Here is a 22,639-nt window from a genome sequence, read left to right on the forward strand (position 1 = left end):
ACCGTAGCCTTGACTAGATGGACCTTTGTTGGCAAAGTAATGTCTCTGCTTTTGAATATGCTATCTAGGTTGGTCATAACTTTCCTTCCAAGGAGTAAGCATCTTTTAATTTCATGGCTGCAGTCACCATCTGCAGTGATTTTGGAGCCCAAAAAAATAAAGTCTGACACTGTTTCCACTGTTTCCCCATCTATTTCCCATGAAGTGATGGGATCAGATGCCATGATCTTCTTTTTCTAAATGTTGAGCTTTAAGCCAACTCTTTCACTCCCCCCCAAAATGTAGCAGTCCAGAAAGACAGTCTGTACTGGGTTGAAGTGTCTCCCCAAAATCCATGTCTACATGGAATGCAAGTATGTGACCTTATTGAAAATAGGACCTTTGTAAATATAATGAGTCAAGATGAGGTCATACCAGAGTAGGGTGTGACCTAAATCCCCAGTGCTGGGAAAGATTGAGGGCAAGAGAAGTGAGTGACAGAGGAGGAGATGATTGGATGGCATCAACGATTCAATGGACAGTTTGAGCAAGCTCCAGGAGATAGTGAGGGACAGGGAAGCCTAGTGTGCTGCAGTTCACGGGGTCACTAAGAGTCAGATACAACTTAGCAACTAAAAACAGCTAAATTCAACTACTGCATCTGTACAAGAAACCCATGTAAAAGCACAGACACACAGAAGGGAAGGTTATGTGAAGACGGGGGCAGAGACTGGAGCTACGTTTTCACAAGCCAAGGACCACCAGCAAGCACCAGAAGCTAGCAGAGAGGACAGACCCTTCTCGAGAGGCTTCAGATGCAGCATGGCCCTGGTGACAGCTTGATCCTGGACCTCTAGATTACAGAACTGTGATCCAGCAAACTGCTGTTCTTTTAAGCCCCCCTCTGTGGTACTTTGTTACATGTACATTGTACTCTGTGACCCCATGGACTGTAGCCCAGCAGGCTCCTCTGTCCATGGAATTTTCCAGGCAAGAACACTGGAGTAGGTTGCCATTTCCTTCTCCAGGGAATCTTCCCAACCCAGGGATTGAACCTGGGTCTCCTGCATTGCAGGCGGAGTCTTCATTGTCTGAGCCACCAGGGAAACTCACTGTTACAGGAGCCCCAGGAGACTCAAGACTTCACAATCTTGCCTTGGCGGACAGGGAGCATGAAAAACAGCTTGATTAGTGATATAAACCCACAGCTTCGTCCTCATTTGCACCTGAATCACATTCATTTCTGTGCCTGCTGCCCTTCACAAGGATCTCTCTACTCATTCTGCCTGAAGACTCTATAGTTTATGGTCTGGACCCACCAATATGCCTGAAGACACATCATCCACCTTTCTTCCCTTAGTGGCCCATCTTCCCAACCTAGCAAAGCATACTCTAAAGTACTTCAGAGAAAGCAGCCAAGCTTTAGAAGGTTTCTACCCTTTTTAGTCTCTGCAGAAATATGCATGTACCTGAAGGGTCCACAGACCCTAGGTTTGGAATCCTATTTAAAAAGTTCAGACTTCTTCAGAATAATTCATCTCTTCTTACGCACCACCCACAAAGTGCTCAGTCGTGTCTGACTCTTTGTGACCCCATGGACTATAGCCTGTCAGGCTTCTCCATCCATGGGATTTTCCAGGCAAGTATACTGGAGTGGGTTGCCATTTCCTTTTCCAGGGGATCTTACTGACCCAGGGATCAAACCTGAGTCTCCAGCACTGCAGGCAGACTCTTTACCATCTGAGCCACCATGGAAGCCCACCACCCACAATCTGATTCAAATTAAGCCTGCTTCTAAAGTCTTCCACTGAGTTGAAATAGCAATCATCCATTGGCTTTTATCCACTGGCTCAGAGGGAGACAGAGCTACCAGTATCTAAGCTGCTCTGAGAGTCCCAACAGGAAATACACTAATGGAGAATTAGCCCCCAGTGGTGGGCACCCCACCCACCATATTTACAAAGATCTTCCTGCAATCAACGGTCCACACTTGATTCCCACAGAGAATTTTACTGACATCTACTTTTCACTTACTGAACACTTCAACTTTAAGAAACACAACACGCACTTTCCATTAAGATGTACATGGAAGACTTCCCTGGTGGCACAGTGGGTTAGGAATCTGCCTGCCATTGCAGGGGACACAGGTGTGATCCCTGCTCCAGGAAGACTCCACATGCCTTGGAGCAACTAAGCCCGTGTGCCACAACTACTGAGCCCGTGAGGTGAAACTACCGAAGCTGGGCACCTAGAGCCAGCGCTCTGCAACAGGCAAGGCCACCGCAACGAGGAAGCTGCGCACCGCAGTGAAGAGCAGTCCACACTAGCCGCAACCAGAGAAATCCGCGCACAGCAAGTCTTCTCCTATGAAGTCTTTACCACAAAAAGGTCTTGAAGGAGTCTGAACTTTTTTATAATAATATTTAAATTTATTATTTCCCATTCAGAGTCATGAAACACAAGCTGAGACTGCTTGAGTTCCACTGTTTTTTAGATATAAACATCCCTTTCCTTTGCAATTACAGGCTGAGGGCTTCATTAGCCCAGTCCTTGATTTGCAGCTGAAAAAAGCACAGGTCTGTGTGAAGGGTGTGAAGGGACAGGAGAGCATGTGCTCCTCATGTCAGGAACGAGTAACCACAGTGGAAGGCCAGTCCGAGTCTCGACATCAGCTCTGTGACAATGTCCCACAGCAACAATGCTTGAACACACAGACGGGGGCCCAGTACTGTAGGAGCAGGGCCGTCTGGACACGTGCTGACGGACTGGCCTGAGGAAGAGGTCCCGTTCTCTCCTTCAGTCATCTCCACAGCACAGAAGGCAGAAATCAAGTCTTTATAAAAGAGATTAACGGCCTTTCCGTTTCTTCATTTTTCCTCCAGCCACCTTGTTCCTGACACCGATCGCACCCTCCGTGTCATCATTGTCCCCAACATCCTCCCGTGAGCGCTTCTTCTTCTCTCCATGCTCCCTTAACTCCTGCAACAAACAGAAAGGACGGGCTTGATCGTGAACTGCTGTCACTGAGGGGAACACACCCTGGTCTCCACTCCATCAAGTCAAGCCCTCTGCTTCCCTGGCGGTCCAGTGGCTAAGAGTCCCTGCTTCCAATGCAGCAGGCTCAGTTGGATCCCTGGTCAGGGAACTATTAATAGACCTCACATGCTGCAACTGAAACCTGGTGTAGCTGGCAAGCTAGATAAATAAAATCTTGATAAATTAAGAGAATTCATTTATTTAAAACAAACAAACCAACCCTAAGTAATTCCCTAACACCTCACATTAGCAAACAAATAAAACCAAAATCCCAATATACAAAACTGTCATCAAAGATAAAAAAATGAAAACAGGGAGCTACTATTTTCATATGGCAGACTAGCAAAGATTTAAGAGAACGGTAATACCTAGAACTGGTCAGGGCAGTGGGGAGACACAGACACTGTCCCGCGTACAATGTCACATACGTCGTGTAAGCTGCTATAGCTTTCCTGGAGAGCAACTGGGCATTCTGTATGAATTTGAACTGTGTGTTCTCCACTCAACAATTTATTCTATGGAAACAAGTGTGCAAAGCTGTACATAGTAGGATGCTCAACACAGTTATTAACTAAAATATATAAAACTGGGAAAAGCATGAACACATATCAATGGAAAGCACGTTATATATTCATAACAGAATCATTAAGAAGGGATGGCATGAGAATTTTAAAAAGCTAGCATTTAAGGTAACATCTCTAAAACCTACAAGTGGTGCTGTTTTAAAAAACTGAATTCATCCTCCTCAGACTACTAATTGTCTAGCACACATAATCTGGCCCCTTGCCAATTGAAGGTAGTGAAGGAGCTCTCAGTGACTCTAAGAAATCAGTCATGCCGCTATGTTTAGGCAAGTTTGGTAACTGAATCAAATGAACGCTAACATGCAGCCTAGATGAAGATTTTTGAATAGAGTTTGAAATGTGAAAGAAAAAGAAAAAAATGTGATCACATGAATCTCGATTAGTTGAAACAGAAAAAACAATACACATTTAGATAAAAGTCATATACAAATTGGAAAAAGTCTCATTATGGCTAAAGAAAAACAGCCAAATGTAATCAATGGTTTTGTGTATTTCACTATTTTAATCCTTTCTGTATTTTCTAAAAAATGTTTTCCAACACACATCAAATTTTCTATAAACAAAAACACCAAGACTTCCATATGGGCAGAAAAACAAGCCCATACCTCAGCTACTCAGAAAGCGCTCCGTGCACTAAGTCTCTTCACCCCTCAGAGCAGCACTCCTGGGATAATAGGGCACTGGCAAGCGTTCTCCTCTAGACCCTTCCATCTCCAGTGCTCCCCCTACAGCTGCTCTCAGGAACTACACTGTCCACCCGACTTATCTGATGCTCATACACCATGTCTCCAAGGTAACTACTCTTCCTGATCTGCAGGTGAGGGACTGACTCTGAGAGGTCAGACACCTTGTGCAAACTCACAGCTGCATCTTCTCAAGTTCAAAGGTTTTCCTGCCTCACCATTCCTGCCACCACAGACGGTGGCTGGGAATGAATGTAGTCACTGTGATCAGACTGAGTCCAAACCCTGATTTGACCATTTAGTTACAGGGTCAAAAGCAAACTGCCTGCATCTCTATGTTTTAGCATACTCATCTTACACTTGGAATAAAATAATACCGTTTATTGAGGATTAACACGATAAAGTGTCTTGCATGCAGTTAAGTTGCATAGAAGCTGGTGAGAAAAGGCATTGCAGGGGTTTCCCTGGTGGCTCCATGGTAAAGAATCTGCCTGCCAATGCAGGAGACATGGTTTCGATCCTGGTCCGGGAAGATCCCACAAGTCTCAGAGCAGCTAACCCTCTGCACCACAACTACTGAACCTGTGCTCTAGAGTCCATGCATCACAACTACGGAGGCTCGTGCACCACAGAGCCGATGCTCAGCAACGAGAGAAGCCGCCACAATGAGAAGCCCTCATATTGCAACTAGAGAGCAGCCTGGGCTCGGTGCGACTAGAGAAAGCCTGTCTTTCAACATTGAAAACCCAGCGCAGCCAAAAATAAACAAATGAACGAGTTGCACACCATTCGGGCAAATCTCTGGGCCTCGGTCACGCGTTCTGTCAGCATCATGACTTCGTCGTCCTGGGTTGGAAAGACAGGCAGTTTCTTCCCAATCAAGTGCTCTATGCGCTGGAAGAGCTCCACGTCATACCTGAGGAAGGAAAGTTGACACGGCTCTGGCTGGCTGACAACATACACGTCCATCTGTTCATCCCAAAACGATGACACAACAGGAGCCACGGTTTTTAGTAATATCAAACCTATTATTCCTTTTCAGAACATTGATTAAATGCAACCTGCTGTGCAGAGTCCAGCAGAAAACCACCCACCACATCCCTGACTCCCGAAAAGCCTAGGACACGTGGCTGTTTGTTCCTTTAAAAACAAAATCAGAAGAACAGTTACTGTAATATGGTGAGCTGAGGGAATGGTCACTGTTCTCTGGCTCCAGACGTTAAAAGAACAGGGTTTTGGTGTGTGTGCTTTTATACACCAAGGACTCCGCTACACACATGCAGTATATGCTCTTTCCATATACGTCTTCAGTCTTCATTAAAACCCTGCAAGGTTGGTATTACTATTTCCATTTTACAAATGATGAAGGTGGGATGAGGAAGGCTTAGTGCCTATTACAGTAAAAGGTGAAGTCAGGTTCCAAGTGAGTTGGCCCCAGGGTTCTGCTTCTTTCTCTACATTGCTCTGCCCTGAAGTCGGGTCACTTACTGTGTGACAAAGGTAATAGCCTTTCCAGAGCGCCCAGCTCGAGCCGTCCGACCCACTCGATGGATGTAATCCTGAAACACAATGGGCAAGTAACTCTGAGTCAGCTGGAATATGAATTAAAAACTCTGTATGTAAAGTCTTCCCGCCAACCTTTGAAAGAAAACAGATCTGTCCTGGAATGTGGAGAAACAGACTGGCAATCCATTGAAATATGTCTGCCTCACTTTTTAAATTCTCCTCACAGCACAAAACTGACCCCCGCTTTTCCTTTCTTTTATAGAAAGATGAATCCACAAAGCACACCTCCACAGACACAGACAGAGGAAAACGGCCCGGGTCTAGAGGTAGACCTGGGTCCCAGCTCTGCTTCCCCCCATCCCAACCCACAACACAACTGTCTGCAAGTCCCAGAACCTCTCTGAACCATGGTTTCTGTCTATGAGTCAGGGGCACAACACACTGCAAACTCAGCATTACTGCGAAAATCCTATGCGAGAGCACCTTGTCTACAGCAGTTTAATACAAAGTCGAGACACACTAGTTGTTCTCAACTGGGGGTAGCTTTGTCCTCCCCAGGGAGCATCTATGAACTGTCTGGAAACATACCTGGTGGCCACAGTCACCTGTGGGTAGGGGCCAGGAATGCTAAGCATCCTACAGTGGAGAGGACAGCCACACAACAGAGAACTCCCGGCCTGAGGTGTTAATGAGGCTGAGAAACTCTGGGATCGCCGAGGACCACAAGCTGCCATTCTCATCAGTTAGACCAACAGAGGTCAGCATGTGAAACATCTGCTCCTCTGATGGTGAGCACCTTGCCCCTCTCCTGGGTTCCTTCCTTCACGTTCATTGACAACACGTCCACAGGCATGTGCAAGATGAGGAGAATGAACAGATCAAGAGTTTCCTAATTTCTGATACTTAACTACCCAAGGACACACATACACACCCAAACACACACCCCAAGACTGTAACTAAAGGAAGACAAAAAACATTAAGAAATGCACTTTGGGGGCTTCCCTGATGGCTCAGATGATAAAAGAAACACACTTTGGATACAATGGACTATTATTCAGCCATATAAATGAATGACACCTTCCTGTTTGTGACAACACTGGCTAGACCTTGAAGGTATTTGACTCAGTAAAATAAGTTAGACAGGGACAAATACAGAGATCTCACTTATATGTGAAATCTAACAACAACAAAAAACTGAGCTCACAGATACAGAAAACAGGTTTGGTGGTTACCAGAGGCAGGGATGGGTGTATGTGAAATGGGTGAAAGAGGTCAAAAGGTACAAATTTCAGTTATAAAATAAGGAAGTCATGGGGATGTTAATGTACAACTTGTGGACAAGAGTTAAAAACACAGTACTGCACATTTGAAAGTTGCTAAGGGAAAATATCTTAGAAATTCTCATCAAAAGAAAAAAAAAAGTGCAACTATGAATGGTGACAGATGCTGTGACCATTTTGCAATATATGCAAATACTGAATCAACACATTTTATACCTAAACTAATGTAATGTTACATGTCAATTACACCTCAATTCAAAAAAAAAGAAAAGAAAGGGGAAAGACAGAATTAGAGAGGAGGAAAGGAAAGGAGACGGGAAGGAGAAAGGAAAAGAAAGAAAAAGAAAAGAAAAATATTTGGGGTGAGAAAGTCAGGTCAGCAACAAGACTCACCTTGGAATGGGTAGGAATGTCAAAGTTAACCACTACATCCACATGGGGTATGTCCAAACCGCGGCTTGCAACATCAGTTGCTAGAAGAATGGAACGAGCCTTCGCCTTAAATTTATTAAGGGATCCCAGGCGCTTGCTCTGAAACAATGAAAAGAAATGGAATGAATTTTCATCTTGAAAATCTAAGGAATCTTGGAAATCCAAGACACATAAACTAGACACATTAAATAGATACAAGAACCAAGAAAGAAATTTTTTAAATGATGTTTCCCCTTCAGTCTAACTGGGCTTCACAGGTCAAAAGGAAACATGAAAGCAAAAAAAAAAAAAAGGTCCAAGACTAAAACTAGAAAATACTAACATAAAATATTGTCAAACATGACAGAAGGGTAACTGGGAAATAATTTACCACAAGGGCTGAACAAATCGGGCTTCCCAGGTGGTGCCAATGGTAAGGAACCTGCCTGCCAATGCAGGAGATGTAAGAGACCTCCTCCAGAAGCCCTGTCATGGCAACCCATTCCAGTACTCTTGCCTGGAGAATCCCATGAACAGAGGAGCCTGGAAGGCTACAATCCACGGGGTAACACAGAGTCTGACACAACTGAAGCAACTCAGCACGCACACATGCTGAATAAATCAACTCTACAGCTTCCATACTAGACAACTACCTGTGGAATATTCTAACTGGAGCCTCTGCTATCCTGAAAGGAGGAAGCAGCATTGACGGCAACACTTTAAAGCCCGTAACAGCAGGACAACTGCGGAAGGACGCATTAGTGTCACATGCCGCTACTGCAGAAACCTCCTGCCGTGAGGTTTATCTTTCTCACCAATGATGCTGAAGAATAGTTACCTGACTCATCTGTCCGTGGAGGGGAATGGCAGTGAATCCAAGATTTCGGAGTAGCAGAGCTGTCCTCTGAGTGTTGTTACAGGTGCTGCAGAATATCATAAAGGAGTTCCCGGCCAATTCGTTCAGAATATAAACCAGGTAGGTATCCTAAGTCACAAAGCCAAAACAATATATGTAACTGAACCTGGAAGAAAGTCAGAGTCCTGGGCATATAAACTACATAAAAGACTAACCCTCTAGCTGCTTCTCAATTACCCAGATGCTCAGCTGGCAGCCCTGCACCCCTTAATCAGCTTTATCATAATCATCTCTGAGAACCATGGGTAACACAGAGCCTGACACCAAGCACAAGGCGAGCTGGGCTCAGCAAGCACGCAAAGCCCTTACATCTGAGGACAAGACTAGGGTCCGCTGCCCACAAAAAAGCCACATAAAAAGCAGACCAAAGAAAAACTACCTCAAGGATGGGGTTAGGAAGGGATTATATCATGACTTCATTACTCTGGTTTAATACATTGTGAATTCCCGGAATGCTCGGAGTTATCAGTGATAAATGTAAACACGGCATGAGCTCTAAAACAAACAGCACTTAGCTAATCAAGAGCTGACACTTTCAGACACTGTGGTGAAGGAGGGGAGGGAGAGGAAGGAATGATCAGAGTAAACACTCTACCTTGAACTTGGAAGGAATAAAAAGATAATACTGCTGCAACTTCTCAACCGTCTGGTACTTGGAGGAGACGGCGCATTTCACAGGGTTCTTCAGCGCCGCTCGCTGAAGTTTCTGCACCTGGAGAAGGGATATCTAGATTAGCACGTTGATTCCTAAGTGCTCTGGTTTTACTCTTGTTACTGGGACTGTTTCTACTTATCAGTTCTCATAAAGAAGAAAAGAGAAGTCCTAGAAAAGCTCACCTTCTTGGTCATCGTAGCAGAGAAGAGAAATGTTTTCCGATCTCGGGGAATCACTTTGAGGATCTTGTCAACCTAAGGCAGAAAGAGCAAAGGATACCAACATGACATTTACACTGGAAACCTGCAAATGTATTTTGTGAAGGAGATAAGGGATCACAAACTAAATACATCACACTGGGGATTTGGGAACTCAAACCTTCGATTCAATTCAGCTAAAACTTACTGAATATATACTGTCAGGTAGCACATCCGATGCTATCAAAAAATAATGCTAATCAGGGAAAAGAACATTTTAAATCAGTACAGTATAGCTAATCTAAGAGAAAAGAAAAGAATAAGCATTAATCAACTAAGTAAGTTATGAAGAACTTCTTGTTAAAGAAAAGATAGAAGAGGTTGAAATCAAATGAAGTAGAAAAGAAAATCTGGTTTTGATATTTCTTACCTCTAAAATCAAAGTCAGACTACATATAATATATATGCTTTTTGCCCAACTATTTGTTTTTTAGTTGAAGAATAGTTGATTTACACCATTTCAAGTATACAGCAAAGTGATTCACATACATATACTTTTTCAGATTCTTTTCCACTGTGTGTATGTGTGCATGTGTGTTAGTCGTGTGTCTGACTGTCTGTGACCCCATGGACTGTAGCCTGCCAGGCTCCTCTGTCCATGGAATTCTCCAGGCAAAAACACTGGAGTAGGCTGCCATTCCCCTCTGCAGGGGATCTTCCCAACCCCGGGATCAAACTCACGTTTCCTGTATTGCAGGCAGATTCTTTATCTTCTGAACCATCAGGGAAGCCCCCCCAGCACAGCTTATTACAAAATACTGAATACAGTTCCATGTGCTATACAGTAGGTCCTGTTGTTTATTTTATATATAATAGTCTGTATATGTTAATCCTAAATTCCTAATCTATCTCCCCTCAAAAGTCAGACTATATTCTTAAGAGGATGCTGAGACTATTTACAATAGCCAAGAAATGAAGGCAAGCTAAATGTCCATCGACAGATGAGGGATAAAGTGGCGGTACATTATACAGCGTAATAGTACTCAGCCATTAACAATGAAACATAATACTCCATTGTGTATATGTACCATAAATTAAAAAAATAAAAATAAAAAAAAATAAAAAATAAAAATGAAACAATGCCATCTGCAACAACACGGACAGACCTAGAGATTATTATCCTAAGTGAAGTCAGACAAAGACAAATATCCTATGATATCACTTACATGTGGAATCTAAAAAACAGTACAAATCAATTTATTTATGAAACAGATTCACAGACATAGAAAACAAACTTAAGGTTACCAAGAGGAAGCGGGGGAGATAAATTAATAGTTTGGGATTGGCAGATGCAAACTACTGTGTATAAAGTAAATAAACAACAAGGTCCTATTATACAGGACAGGGAACTATTTTCAATATCTTGTAAGAAACTATAATGGAACGGAACGGGGAAAAGAACATGCACACACACACATATACACACATAGATATATGTATAACTGAATCACTTTGCTATATACCAGAAACGCTGTAAATCAATAATGCTTCAATTTCAAAATTAATTAAATTTAAAAACAACAAGGATATATTGTACCAGCATAGGGACACAGAGTCATTATTCTGTAATAATCTTAAATGGAGTATATGGAGCATAATCCACAGAAATACTGAAGCACTATGTTGCACTCCTAAAAGCAATATAATATTGTAAATCAACCATCTTTCAACAAAAAAGAAAAGCAGCAGGTATGTTAAATTAACTGACAGTAGTAAGTGCTCCAAAAAGCAAGTGAGCTATGAATCAGACTTTGAAACGGGGCACCTGAGAAGTTCTAAGAGGAGGAAAGATGTTAAGAGCTCACCTCTGTCTCAAAATCCATATTCAAGATTCGGTCTGCTTCATCCATGACCAAGTACTTGAGGGCTCTTAAGTTGAAACCTTTCGTATTTTCCAAGTGGTCAATCAGTCGGCCAGGAGTTGCTAACAAGAAAGGTTGAGGACGTGTTTAAGAAAAAGGACAGAAAGGGAGTAAACTCCCACTCCTAATAATTCCAGAAATTAAAAAAAAAACCATTAAACAGGGTTACAGACAGTCACTCTTCGAACACTTTCCGCACAAGTAAATTACACCTAGCATCAGTAGATCTTTCTGAAATTCCTCCTCACCAGCACCTTTTAGCGGTGTCAGTTACTCACCTATCACTATATGTGGTTTTTTGGCCAGGGCCAGAGACTGGGACATTGAATCAATTCCACCTACAATGACAGCTACAGAAATAAAAAGAATATTAAAAAGAGATCCTTAATTTTGTTTCCATGATGCACTAAACATCTTTTAAAGCCAATGCCAGATTTCTACTTTCATTTCTCTTCCCTTACAATGACAACTTTCCCCAAAGCTAAAATACCCAATCAGCTCTTTAGGTCAGCGAACTTATATTAACACTTGCTTTCATTCCCTTTCACATTCATGCTCAACCTGTGAAGAAACTGTGAAGAGTCCTTTCCTCCCAACACTTACCACACTGCACCCCAATCGAAGACCCCAGGGCTTCAAACTGCTCTGAGATCTGAAAGGCCAGCTCCCGAGTCGGGGTGAGAACTAAGGCAAACAGACGCTGGGGCGTCTCCAACAATGCATTGAGAATGGGCAGAGCAAAGGCACCGGTTTTCCCAGAGCCGGTTTCTGCCAGCCCGATGATATCACGACCTAGAAGACAAAAAATATACATAATAGCAAAGAAATGCTCTCTGTGCCATTCCCATATTGGTGGGAATATGACTAAATGCTGGGCACAATACAGACCATGAATAAATATTTGATGAATTGAGGGGAAGAGGAAGTTGATCAGACAGAAGACATGGTCTCTGTCCTGAATAAGCTCAAAATCCACACAATACATAATAATATGATAGGTCCCTGTAGGACAGGGTGAAAAAGGAAGGAGGAGTCAGGAAAGGCTAACAGAGGTGACGAGCAAATTAAATCTGGAAGTCAGCAAAGAAAGGACAGTCTCATGTGAGGAAAGAGGCTTTAAAGAACACAGAATGAGTAAGGAGAGGGAAAAGTACAACATGGCCAGAACACAGAAGTCAAGGGGGAAAACGGAGAAGAATGAGGAAACCCACAGCCATGCTAAGGAGTTTGGATGTCTTCCTTTAAGACAGAGGAATGGAAGGATTTTAGGCAGGGAGTATCATGACCTTTAAGTATCAACACTCTTTAAGACTTCCCTGGTGACTCAGATGGTAAAGAAGCTGCCTGCAATATGGGAGACCTGGGTTCTGTCCCTGGGTTGGGAAGATCCCCTGGAGAAGGAAATGACAACCCACTCCAGTACTCTTGCCTGGAAAAATCCCATGGACAGAGAAGCCTGGCGGGCTACAGTCCGGGGGTCACAAAGAGTCGAACGTGACTGAGCGACTAACACATGACATGACATGACTCTTTAAGAAGATAAACCCTAGGCCTGATGGCATAAGGAGAAGCCAAGGAGCTTAACAGTAATCACTGTTTATACTGCTCCTCCTGAGGGAAGAATGCCAGATTCCTTAAGAATGGTCTGTTATTGCCAATCAAGCCATAACTGAGAAGATCTGGCAATTAATTCCCAAGCCAAAACCACTGTCTCTAGGTTCGCTGTAGCCCCCAAGGCAGCGATCTTTGGCCTGGGCCAGAGACTGGGACACTGAATCAATGTCTCAGCCCCCAGCGGAAAGGTTTCCTTGAAGTAATGACCGCCACACTTGATTGCTCAGGATTCCTCACCTAGAAATTTTCCCTGACGCAACTTGAACGTGACTCTCTTCCTTACACTCTAAAGTGACCTCAAGGGCCAAAATGGGGAAAGCACAGGAAAATGAGACCTCAGAGAGGATACAAGGGGAGCTATGATGGTAGCCTGAATGGAGGCCAGGTGAAGTGAGAGACAGAAAGTAACAAACAAAAATGAACAGTCACTGTAAATCAACTATATTTCAATAAAATAAAAATAAAAGACAGAAAGTAATGAAAGAAAATCTGATTGGCACAGAGGTTTCTACCTGGGGAAACTCAAAGGCCATAAACTGAGATATAGGCTACAGAGAAATTAGTTCTGGTGAGAAAAATAAAGACTCTGGTTTGGATTCAGGGAACTTGAGATTCCTGCAGTAAGCCTGGAAATAAGTATCTAAAAACCAGTTGGACAAACTTGTTTGTGGAGTTCATCCGAAAAAATATGGGCTAGAAATACAGATGTGGGAGGCAAGAGCATCAGACCAGTGGTGCTCCCCCAGGGGCAGACATATCAGAGTAAACCATGAAGTTTTATATCTGTATATGCCTAGGTCCCACACCTGGAAATTCCAATTCAGGAGGTCTAGGCTGGAGCCCAGAAATCACTAGAGTTTTATAAGATCCACAGGTGATTCTAATGAGCACTGGCTGAAACTCACTGATGCAGCCAGCATTAAAGCTTCAGGACTGGATGAGATATCTTAGTAGAATTTTACAGTGAGGGTAAAAAAGGATGAAGCTAGAATTAACACTGCAAGGCAAAGGAAAAGAACCAGAAGAAACTGAGAAAGAAATGCTGGAAAGACAAAAGACAACAAACCACCTTGCAGAAAGTAAGCTCATTAACACTGCAGAATTACTTTTTAAAAAGCCAAAAAAGCCACAAACTTTTTATCTTTACTGACCATACTTTATTTCACTTGAAGTAGGCAAAGCAATAGCTCTCAAATGTGGTAAGTATTTAACTGAGTAGGTGCAACTTTACACTGAACCTGAAACAGACCACATACTTAATTTCAACCTACCTTGTAAGGCCAAAGGAATAGCTTCAATCTGGATCTTTGTGGGCTTTGTCCATCCCAACTGGTCACAAGCTTCACACAATACATCTGTCACACCCTTGGAATTCAGAAAAACACAGTTTAGCAAAGAACAACACACACTCGCCCCCCATACAACTAAAGGACTGTCAGGGCAGCCTTGCTGGTGACACATGCATCTCCTACATTTTGATTCAAAAGGTATTTATTGCAGATGGTGACTGCAGCCATGATATGACTAACCTAGACAGCATATTAAAAAGCAGAGACATTACTTTGCCAACAAAGGTCCATCTAGTCAAAGCTATGGTTTTTCCAGTAGTCATGTATGGATGTGAGAGTTGGACTGTGAAGAAAGCTGAGAGCCGAACTGATGCTTTTGAACTGTGGTGTTGGAGAAGACTCTTGAGAGTCCCTTGGACTGCGAGGAGATCCAACCAGTCCATCCTAAAAGAAATCAGTCCTGAACACTCACTGGAAGAACTGATACTGAAGCTGAAACTCCAATACTTTGGCCACCTGATGCAAAGAACTGATTCATTGGAAAAGTCCCTGATGCTGGGAAAGATTGAAGGCGGGAGGAGAAGGGGACGACAGAGGATGAGATGGTTGGATGGCATCACCGACTCAATGGACATGAGTTTGAGTAGACACCGGGAGTTGGTGACGGACAGGGAAGCCTGACATGCTGCAGTCCATGGGGTCCCAATGAGTTGGACACCACGAAGCGACAGAACTGAACTGACTCAGTCTCCTCCTTAATTGTGAGTACTGGGACAGTAACTCAAGGCTGTCATCACTCTTCACTCACCAGGGACCAAGCCAACAAGTTCTTTACGTGGGTTACTCCATTTAATCTTCACAGTTCTATAAGATACTTATCATAATCCTCAATTTACAGAGGTGGAAGGTCAGGAACCGAGAGAACTTGCATCTAGTAATGGGTCAGAATTCAAACCCGGCTCATCGGAATTCTAAACCCAAATCGGACAGGTCGCACTGGACAATATCCTGCACAAACACAGCGTTGCCACACCAAGTGGAGCTGAAATGGGCAAATGGGGCTCCTGGGCCCGGCCTCCTTCCCACCACCCAAACTCGGAGTTGAGGGCGGGCCCTCGTCCTAAACCTGAGCCTCGGGTACCCTGGGGGAAATCTGAGCTAGGCCCCGGCTGCTTCCGCACACCACAGGCCTAGATGGAAGGCAACCGGACTCTGCCCGCGCCTGCCGCCGGAAGAACAAAGGGAAGCTGGCATCATCCACTCTTACCAGGTCTTTAAATGTTTTCGTTTCTTCCACCTCCACCGCCGTCTGGGGCGCCTCCATGCTTTCCAGGGAATCGTGCTCCACGGACGCCGCCATGCTGTCCGCGAACTCCGGAAGTGGGTCGGCGGACACAGGATTCTGGGAAACGTAGTTTTAGCTCTCTCCGGCGGCGGCGGCGGCGTGTTGTGGGCGCCCCGCTGAGGGTTTGGCCAGGATTTGCACCAGCCGGCCGGCAGGCGGGGATTCGCGGACAAGTACATATGGAGATCCAACCAGTCCATTCTGAAGGAGATCAGCCCTGGGATTTCTTTGGAGGGAATGATGCTGAAGCTGAAATTCCAGTACTTTGGCCACCTCGTGCGAACAGTTGACTCATTGGTTAAGACTCTGATGCTGGGAGGGATTGGGGGCAGGAGGAGAAGAGGACGACAGAGGATGAGATGGCTGGATGGCATCACTGACTCGATGGACTTGAGTCTGAGTGAGCTCCGGGAGTCTGTGATGGACAGGGAGGCCTGGCGTGCTGCGATTCATGGGGTCGCAAAGAGTTGGACAAGGCTGAGTGACTGAACTGAACTGATATATATTAAAAAAAAAAAAAAAAGGATGGATATAAACTTTAGGACTTGTGGAACTGAACCAAAAGCAGAAGGACTTGATGACCAGGGTCTGCAGTCAGCCCTCCTTTTTTTTTTTTTCAGTCGCTAGGTCGTATCTGACTCTCCGCGACCCCGTGGACTGCAGCCTGCCAGGTTACTCTATCCATGGGATTTTTCAGACAAGAATACTGGAGTGGGTTGCGATTCCCTTCTCCAGGGACTCTTCTGGACCCAGGGATTGAACCCAGGTCTCCCGCGTTGCAGGCAGATGGGCTTCCCTGATAGCTCAATTGGTAAAGAATCCGACTGCAATCCAGGAGACCCTGGTTGGATTCCTGGGTGGGAAGGTCTGCTGGAGAAGGGATAGGCTACCCACTCGATTATTCTTGGGCTTCCCTTGTTGCTCAGCTGATAATCCGCTGGCAACGCGGGAGACTTGGGTTCGATCCCTGGGTTGGGAAGATCCCCTGGAGAAGGAAATGGCAATCCACTCCAGTTCTCTTGCCTGGAAAATCCCATGGATGGAGGAGCCTAGTAGGCTACAGCCTGTGGGGTCGCAAAGAGTCGGACACGACTGAGCAACTTCACTTTCATTTTCACCCACTCCAGTATTCTGGCCTGGAGAATTCCATGGACTGTATGTGTATAGTCCATGGGATCACAAAGAGTTGGACAGGCTTTCATTTGACTCTGTGCTAAATAAATCCTGTATCTGGTGTTTACCCTTACAACACTCTTCCCCTTATAGTTCTTCTTTTTACATATCAGAAAGAAGGCAGCAGAGACACCGAAATACCAGATTCAGTTACTGGATTACTGATGCCAGCCTATGACTGTCATTGAAACAATGCAAGAGGAAGAAATCAAGATCCTAATACCTTTGTTCCTGATCGCCAACTCCTGACCGGGAGCCCTCCTCTTATAGAAGCCCTAGACTCTTCATGGAGTGGGGTACAGTTTTTGAGACAAGAACCTACTGTGTTCCCCTCTCTGCTGGCTGAGAATTAAAGCCACCTTTCTATTTCTTCCAAATTCTGTCTTTGTATTTCTTATTCGGCTTCGGTGGGCAGAGAAGACCTAGGTTTTGACCGGCAACACTCCTCCTGTTATGAAAAAACAAAATTCACCTGAGTATTAGACAGGCTAGGACCTGGGACCTGGGACCCTTTGCTGCAGTCCTGACACCTTCGTTTGTTGAAGAAGAGACTTTCAGAAACATCATTTTCCATGATAACAAGCAACTTTTCCCAGCACAGAATTCCTCTGCCATACAGATTTTTCTGTAAAAGCAAAGAGAGAAGGATTTACTTTGCTTCCCTGAGGCTCATGCTGATTTCACATAGGCGAATGGAATGGAATTAAAAGTTCTGGGAGAAGGTGGAAGACTGTATTGGAAAGTTCGAGACAGCAGAGCAAAGAGGCCTGGAAAGGGGAGCCAGATGGAAATGATCGAGAGGACTGTATATAATACAGGGTCTAAAGTTATCCAAGTTTTGTTAAAATGTGTTACAGGAACAGCAACAACAAAAATCACACAAGATTTCTGGGGCTCTGTCGTTCAGTTGCTAAGTTACGTCAGACTCTTTTCGACCTCATCAACTGCAACACACTAGGCTTCCCTGTCCTTCAACATCTTCCAGAGTTTGCTCAAGCTCATGTTCATTGAGTCAGTGATGCTGTCTAAGCATCTCATCGTCTTCCATCTCGTTCTACTCTTGCTTTCAATCCTTCCCAGCATCAGGGTCTTTTCTGGGGCTCCTCTAAAGGGAAATGGATTCAAACCAACAAGCTGCTATTATCATAGCAAATTCTGCCCACTTTACCCAAGGGAAAAGCGCTTCTGTGTTCTTTTTTGTTTTGTTTTGAACTTTTTATTTTGTATTGGAGTATAGCCGATTAACAATGTTGTGATAGTTTCAGGTGGACAGCTAAGGGATTCAGCCATACATAGGCAAGTACACTTCTGTGTGTTCTTGGATAATTCAGACATGGGCTCTTTTTCAAACTTCCTCTGGTGCCAGCACCCACCTTGATGACAGAGTTCATGTCAGATCAACAGGGTGAGCACAGGCAGGTCCAGTCAAGAGGACTGTGGGCTTTTGACTATTCCTAAGTCTGGAGTAGTTTGGATATTCACATTCTGGTCATAGAAATAATAGAGGTCTGTTCTAGTAACTGAACCGTGTCATATCCTGTACTTTCAGAACAATGAGAAACGTTAAAGAGGAAATCCCAATAAACACTCAAAATAAGGGGCAAAGCAGCCCTGAAACAATACACTGGCTCCAGGAGGAGAGGTCAAAGTGACTGATCCCACCTCCCTTCCCCCAGAGAGGTTTTTTCTTTGCTTTCAATTTTTTTGGTTGAAGTACAGATGGCTTACAATCTTGGGTTAGTTTCAGGTATACAACAAGTGATTCAGTTTTATATGTGTAGGTATATATATTTATATATATTCTTTTTTAGATTCTTTTCCATTGTAGGTTATTACAAGATATTGACTCTAGTTCCCCATGCCATACAGTAGATCCTTGTTGTTTATCCTGCTTTATATATAGCAGCGTGTATATGGGTTTTTTTTGATTGGAGGGAAACTGCTTTACAGTGTATGTTGGTTTCTGCCGTACAACTTGAATCAGTCATCATTACACACACACACACACACACACATATAGCCCCCTCTTGAACCTCTATCTCCTTCCCACCTGCTTTCCCCCGCAGGTCATCCCAGAGCACCAGGCTGAGTTCCCTGTGTTACACAGCAGCTTCCCTCTAGCTGTCTGTCTTACACATGATAGTATATATATGTCAGTGCTACTTACTCAATTCTTCCCACCCTCTCCTTCCCCTGTATCTGTTAATCTCACAGTCCTAATTTATCCCTCTCCCTCCGAAATGTTTTCCAGGCCTTCATGCACCTCTTCCTCTACACATGCAAAAATATATATTAAAAACTATAGCTTATGGCTATATTAACATAAACATGTTAATATTACATATTAAAATATTTTCTTTGACTTAAAAGTTATCTTTTTCATTTGATATTTTAAAAGAAATGAAACCTTTATGTGGGCCTCTAAAAGTATAGTGGGCTCCCAGGCACAGTGGCTCCTGCACCTGGTGGATAAGGGAAGGGTGTGAGGACCACAGGGAAGCCTTCAACAGGTCAGTGACATGGGCTGCTGTGGGGTGAAAGCTTGCGAGGATAGAGGTGGCTCCCGGACCAAAGTAACACAAACTTTTCATTCAAACAAGAATCTGTTCTTAATCAGTTTCTGCTCAAGCTCTTCCCAGGAGCTACATACCCTGTAGTCTATTTTGGAGAAAGCTCCCTCTAACACAGCGCTCTATACTCATCAGGAAGCTAGCAATGCAAAATTTAATCTATCAAAAAGTTATCTTTAACTTATGAATTCTTTTTTTTTTTTTTAATTTTTTGGCTGTCCCCAAAAAATCTTGAAAATCTTTGGCATCTTGAAGAATCTTAGTTCCCAGGCCGGGGATCAAACCAGTGCCTTGTGGAGTGGAAGCGTAGAGTTCTAACCATCAGGGAACTCCCCATAACTTATGAATTCTATAATTCTGTTATGGATATGTATGTCCAAGGGAAGAAAGGACACTAATGATGTAATAATGAGGACAGAGAGAGATTTCAGTCTCCATGGAATCAATAAAAAATGACGTATAAAATACTTTGTTATCTAACCAATTTGTGTCTAAAGAAAAAAAAAAGATAACTAGTCCTGGTTATTTATTTATTTCCTTCTTCTTTTTGCCTATAGTTTCAAAAGTTTTTTAAAATATAGAAAAACTGTATGTCTTTCTTTATGTTTAACAAACATTCTCAAACACTATGGCAGACTGTGGACCACACACTAGGAACTGGAAGTAAGCATGAAATTTATATCCAGTGAGGGGGGACAGCCTATGTTTTAAATAACAAAAGTAAGTAAATAAATAAATCTTAACTGGGAAGAACAGAAACAAAAGAAGGAATCAAAAGTGAGATGCATGGTTAAAAGGAGAAAAGTAAGATACTACAGCAATATATGATAGGGTGAACTGGCCTTCCTCTGCGAAGCAGGGACATTTTCCCCCTAGAAGGGACTTTTAAACTGAAATTTGGAAGATGAGCATCATTGACTGGCTGTACAGAGAGCTGTTTACAGGCAGAAAGAATCTTCCAGGCTAAGCTTTGCAGTGGAGAAAAATCAAATGAAACTTATAGAGATTATAATATGATGATTTATGATGATGATGGAGGTATAAGTGGGGACCTGAATACTTAGGGCCTTACTTCCCTGGTGGCTCAGACGGTAAAGAATCTGCCTGCAGTGCGGGAGACCTGGGTTCGATCCCTGGTTTGGGAAGATCCCCTGGAGAAGAGCATGGCTACCCACTCCAGTATTCTTGTTACTGAGGCCAAGCTCTATCTGCTCACCACACGATGGGCCAATGAATCCGAGAGACCAGAGTTTGAGGTAAGGAAGAGACTTTAATCAGGGAACCAGCTGACTGAGAAGATGGCAGGCTAGTGCCTCAAAATTACCATCTTGTTGGGGTCTGGATGCCAAGTTCTTTGATAGATCAGAGATGGGGCGAGATAGGAAGCAAAGTAAAAAGGCCATGAATCTTGCAAACATCTCCCAGAATGACCAGCCTCAAGCAAGGGATGTGCTAACTTCTTCCTTGCCACCTACTGGTGGATAGAGTTCTGAACAAAGGTACTTCAGTTTACTAGAGGCCAGGATTCTCTGAGGCAGGCTGTTCTGGATGATTAGAATAACAAAAGCAATGAAAAGCAAGTCAAAGAAGCAGTTCTAATATGCAGTCAGGATTGGCTTCTTCTCTGCAACTTTCTTGCCTGGAGAATCCCATGGACAGAGGAGACTGGTGGGCTACAGACTGGTGGGCTTGTAAAGAGTCAGACACAACTGAGCGACTAACACCTTCACTTTCATATTCCAATGAACATTAAGACATGAGCATCTGGCTTTCTCTTCCACACTTGTTTCTCTCTGCATCTCTCAGCTTCCGCATCAGCAAGTGCTGTAGACTCAGCTGCCTAAATTTATCTTGAGTCCCTTTACTTCTGCCTTTCCATCACTACCACCACTGTTGAAAATGAACTTTATCATTGTCTGATTTCTTAGTAGATTTAAACATTAGGAGAGCAGTGACTCATTGGTGGTCACTGCCATTCCCAGTGCCTTGCACAGAACAGGCATTTAGTAAATTGTTGTTCAATGAATAAATGAGAATGGTTTGTAGATTAGTCTCCTCGGAAAACAAAGATCATGGCATTCGGTCCCACCATTTCATGGGAAATAGATGGGGAAACGGTGGAAACAGTATCAGACTTTATTTTTTGGGGCTCCAAAATCACTGCAGATGGTGACTGCAGCCATGAAATTAAAAGATGCTTACTCCTTGGAAGGAAAGTTATGACCAACCTAGATAGCATATTCAAAAGCAGAGACATTACTTTGCCAACAAAGGTCCATCTAGTCAAGGCTATGGTTTTTCCTGTGGTCATGTATGGATGTGAGAGTTGGACTGTGAAGAAGGCTGAGCGCCGCAGAATTGATGCTTTTGAACTGTGGTGTTGGAGAAGACTCTTGCGAGTCCCTTGGACTGCTAGGAGATCCAACCAGTCCATTGTGAAGGAGATCAGCCCTGGGATTTCTTTGGAAGGAATGATGCTAAAGCTGAAAATCCAGTACTTTGGCCACCTCATGTGAAGAGTCGACTCATTGGAAAAGACTCTGATGCTGGGAGGGATTGGGGGCAGGAGTAGAAGGAGACGACAGAGGATGAGATGGCTGGATGGCATCACTGACTCGATGGACTTGAGTCTGAGTGAGCTCCGGGAGTTGGTGATGGACAGGGAGGCCTGGCGTGCTGCGGTTCATGGGGTCGCAAAGAGTCGGACACGACTGAGCGACTGATCTGATCTGATCTGAGCATGCTTGGCATGAATATCCCCTGAGTTTATTTATTTGCTAATTGGATGAATCATAGGGAATTTCTGAATCACACACACACACAAAAAAACGGAGAAACTGACCTTGGAGTGTGGTCATTTAACAAGGCAGGCTGCAGCCACTCCTACGGTAGGCACCACCCCATCCTCAGTGGCCAGGAGCAGCTCACCGTGGCAGTAAAGCCAGCTTCTCTACCTAACTTGTCATTTGGCCCCTGGAACATTAGTCAGAAACCCTTGGTCCACTACCATCCTTAAGTCTTTAAGATAAAAGATTTTCACGTCCAGCACCTGAAAAAACCTGATGTCTGAGGTTTTGGGAGTTAAAATGATGTCATAGATATACCGAGATGTAAATAAAATCTGGGGAAAAGAGGGTTTAGCCTGATGTCAACAACAAGCAGGAAATTCAAATATTGTAGTTCTTATAAACCACAAAGGCTAGAGTTTCAAGGTCACTTCTTACTATGGAGTGGGTGATAAAGGAAAGGCAACTTTGACTCATTTCCTGATTTCCTGGTTGTTTGGTATTCTTTCATACAAGTGTTCTTTTAAATGCATACACAACTTTTTAGAAAACAAATTGCTAGAAATGGAGGTGTTTAAGAGATTCCTTTGGAAAAGGAAATGGCAACCCACTCCAGTATTCTTGCCTGGAGAATCCCAGGGACAGAGGAGCCTGGTGGGTTGCCGTCTATGGGGTCGCACAGAGTTGGACACA

At 43.8% G+C, this 22,639-nt stretch overlaps 1 protein-coding gene across 1 annotated transcript; it reads right to left on the bottom strand.

The window, feature by feature from the left end:
- Positions 1 to 2,386: 2,386 nt before the first annotated feature.
- DDX47 (DEAD-box helicase 47) lies at positions 2,387 to 15,439 on the bottom strand. Its single transcript, NM_001046385.1, has 12 exons — positions 15,340 to 15,439; positions 14,055 to 14,148; positions 11,773 to 11,961; positions 11,448 to 11,519; positions 11,113 to 11,231; positions 9,233 to 9,304; positions 8,991 to 9,107; positions 8,318 to 8,464; positions 7,462 to 7,599; positions 5,771 to 5,841; positions 5,069 to 5,198; positions 2,387 to 2,958 (listed from the first exon to the last, which is right to left on the bottom strand). Exons 1-12 carry the CDS (start codon positions 15,430 to 15,432, stop codon positions 2,827 to 2,829), a joined length of 1,374 nt encoding a protein of 457 aa, NP_001039850.1. The 5' UTR covers positions 15,433 to 15,439; the 3' UTR covers positions 2,387 to 2,826.
- Between the last annotated feature and the right edge of the window lie 7,200 nt (positions 15,440 to 22,639).

Source organism: Bos taurus, chromosome 5 (assembly GCF_002263795.3).
Source record: "Bos taurus isolate L1 Dominette 01449 registration number 42190680 breed Hereford chromosome 5, ARS-UCD2.0, whole genome shotgun sequence".
In the NCBI taxonomy this organism is placed as follows: domain Eukaryota; kingdom Metazoa; phylum Chordata; class Mammalia; order Artiodactyla; family Bovidae; genus Bos; species Bos taurus.

Excerpts from the sequence above, each read along its gene's own strand:
- DDX47 (NM_001046385.1), bottom strand. The coding sequence starts at position 15,432 with ATGGCGGCGTCCGTGGAGCACGATTCCCTGGAAAGCATGGAGGCGCCC. Across the intron at positions 9,108-9,232 it reads CTGCTACGATGACCAAGAAG|GTGCAGAAACTTCAGCGAGC; the intron begins GTGAGCTTTTCT and ends TCCCTTCTCCAG. Across the intron at positions 5,842-7,461 it reads ACATTCCTACCCATTCCAAG|GATTACATCCATCGAGTGGG; the intron begins GTGAGTCTTGTT and ends ATTGTGTTTCAG.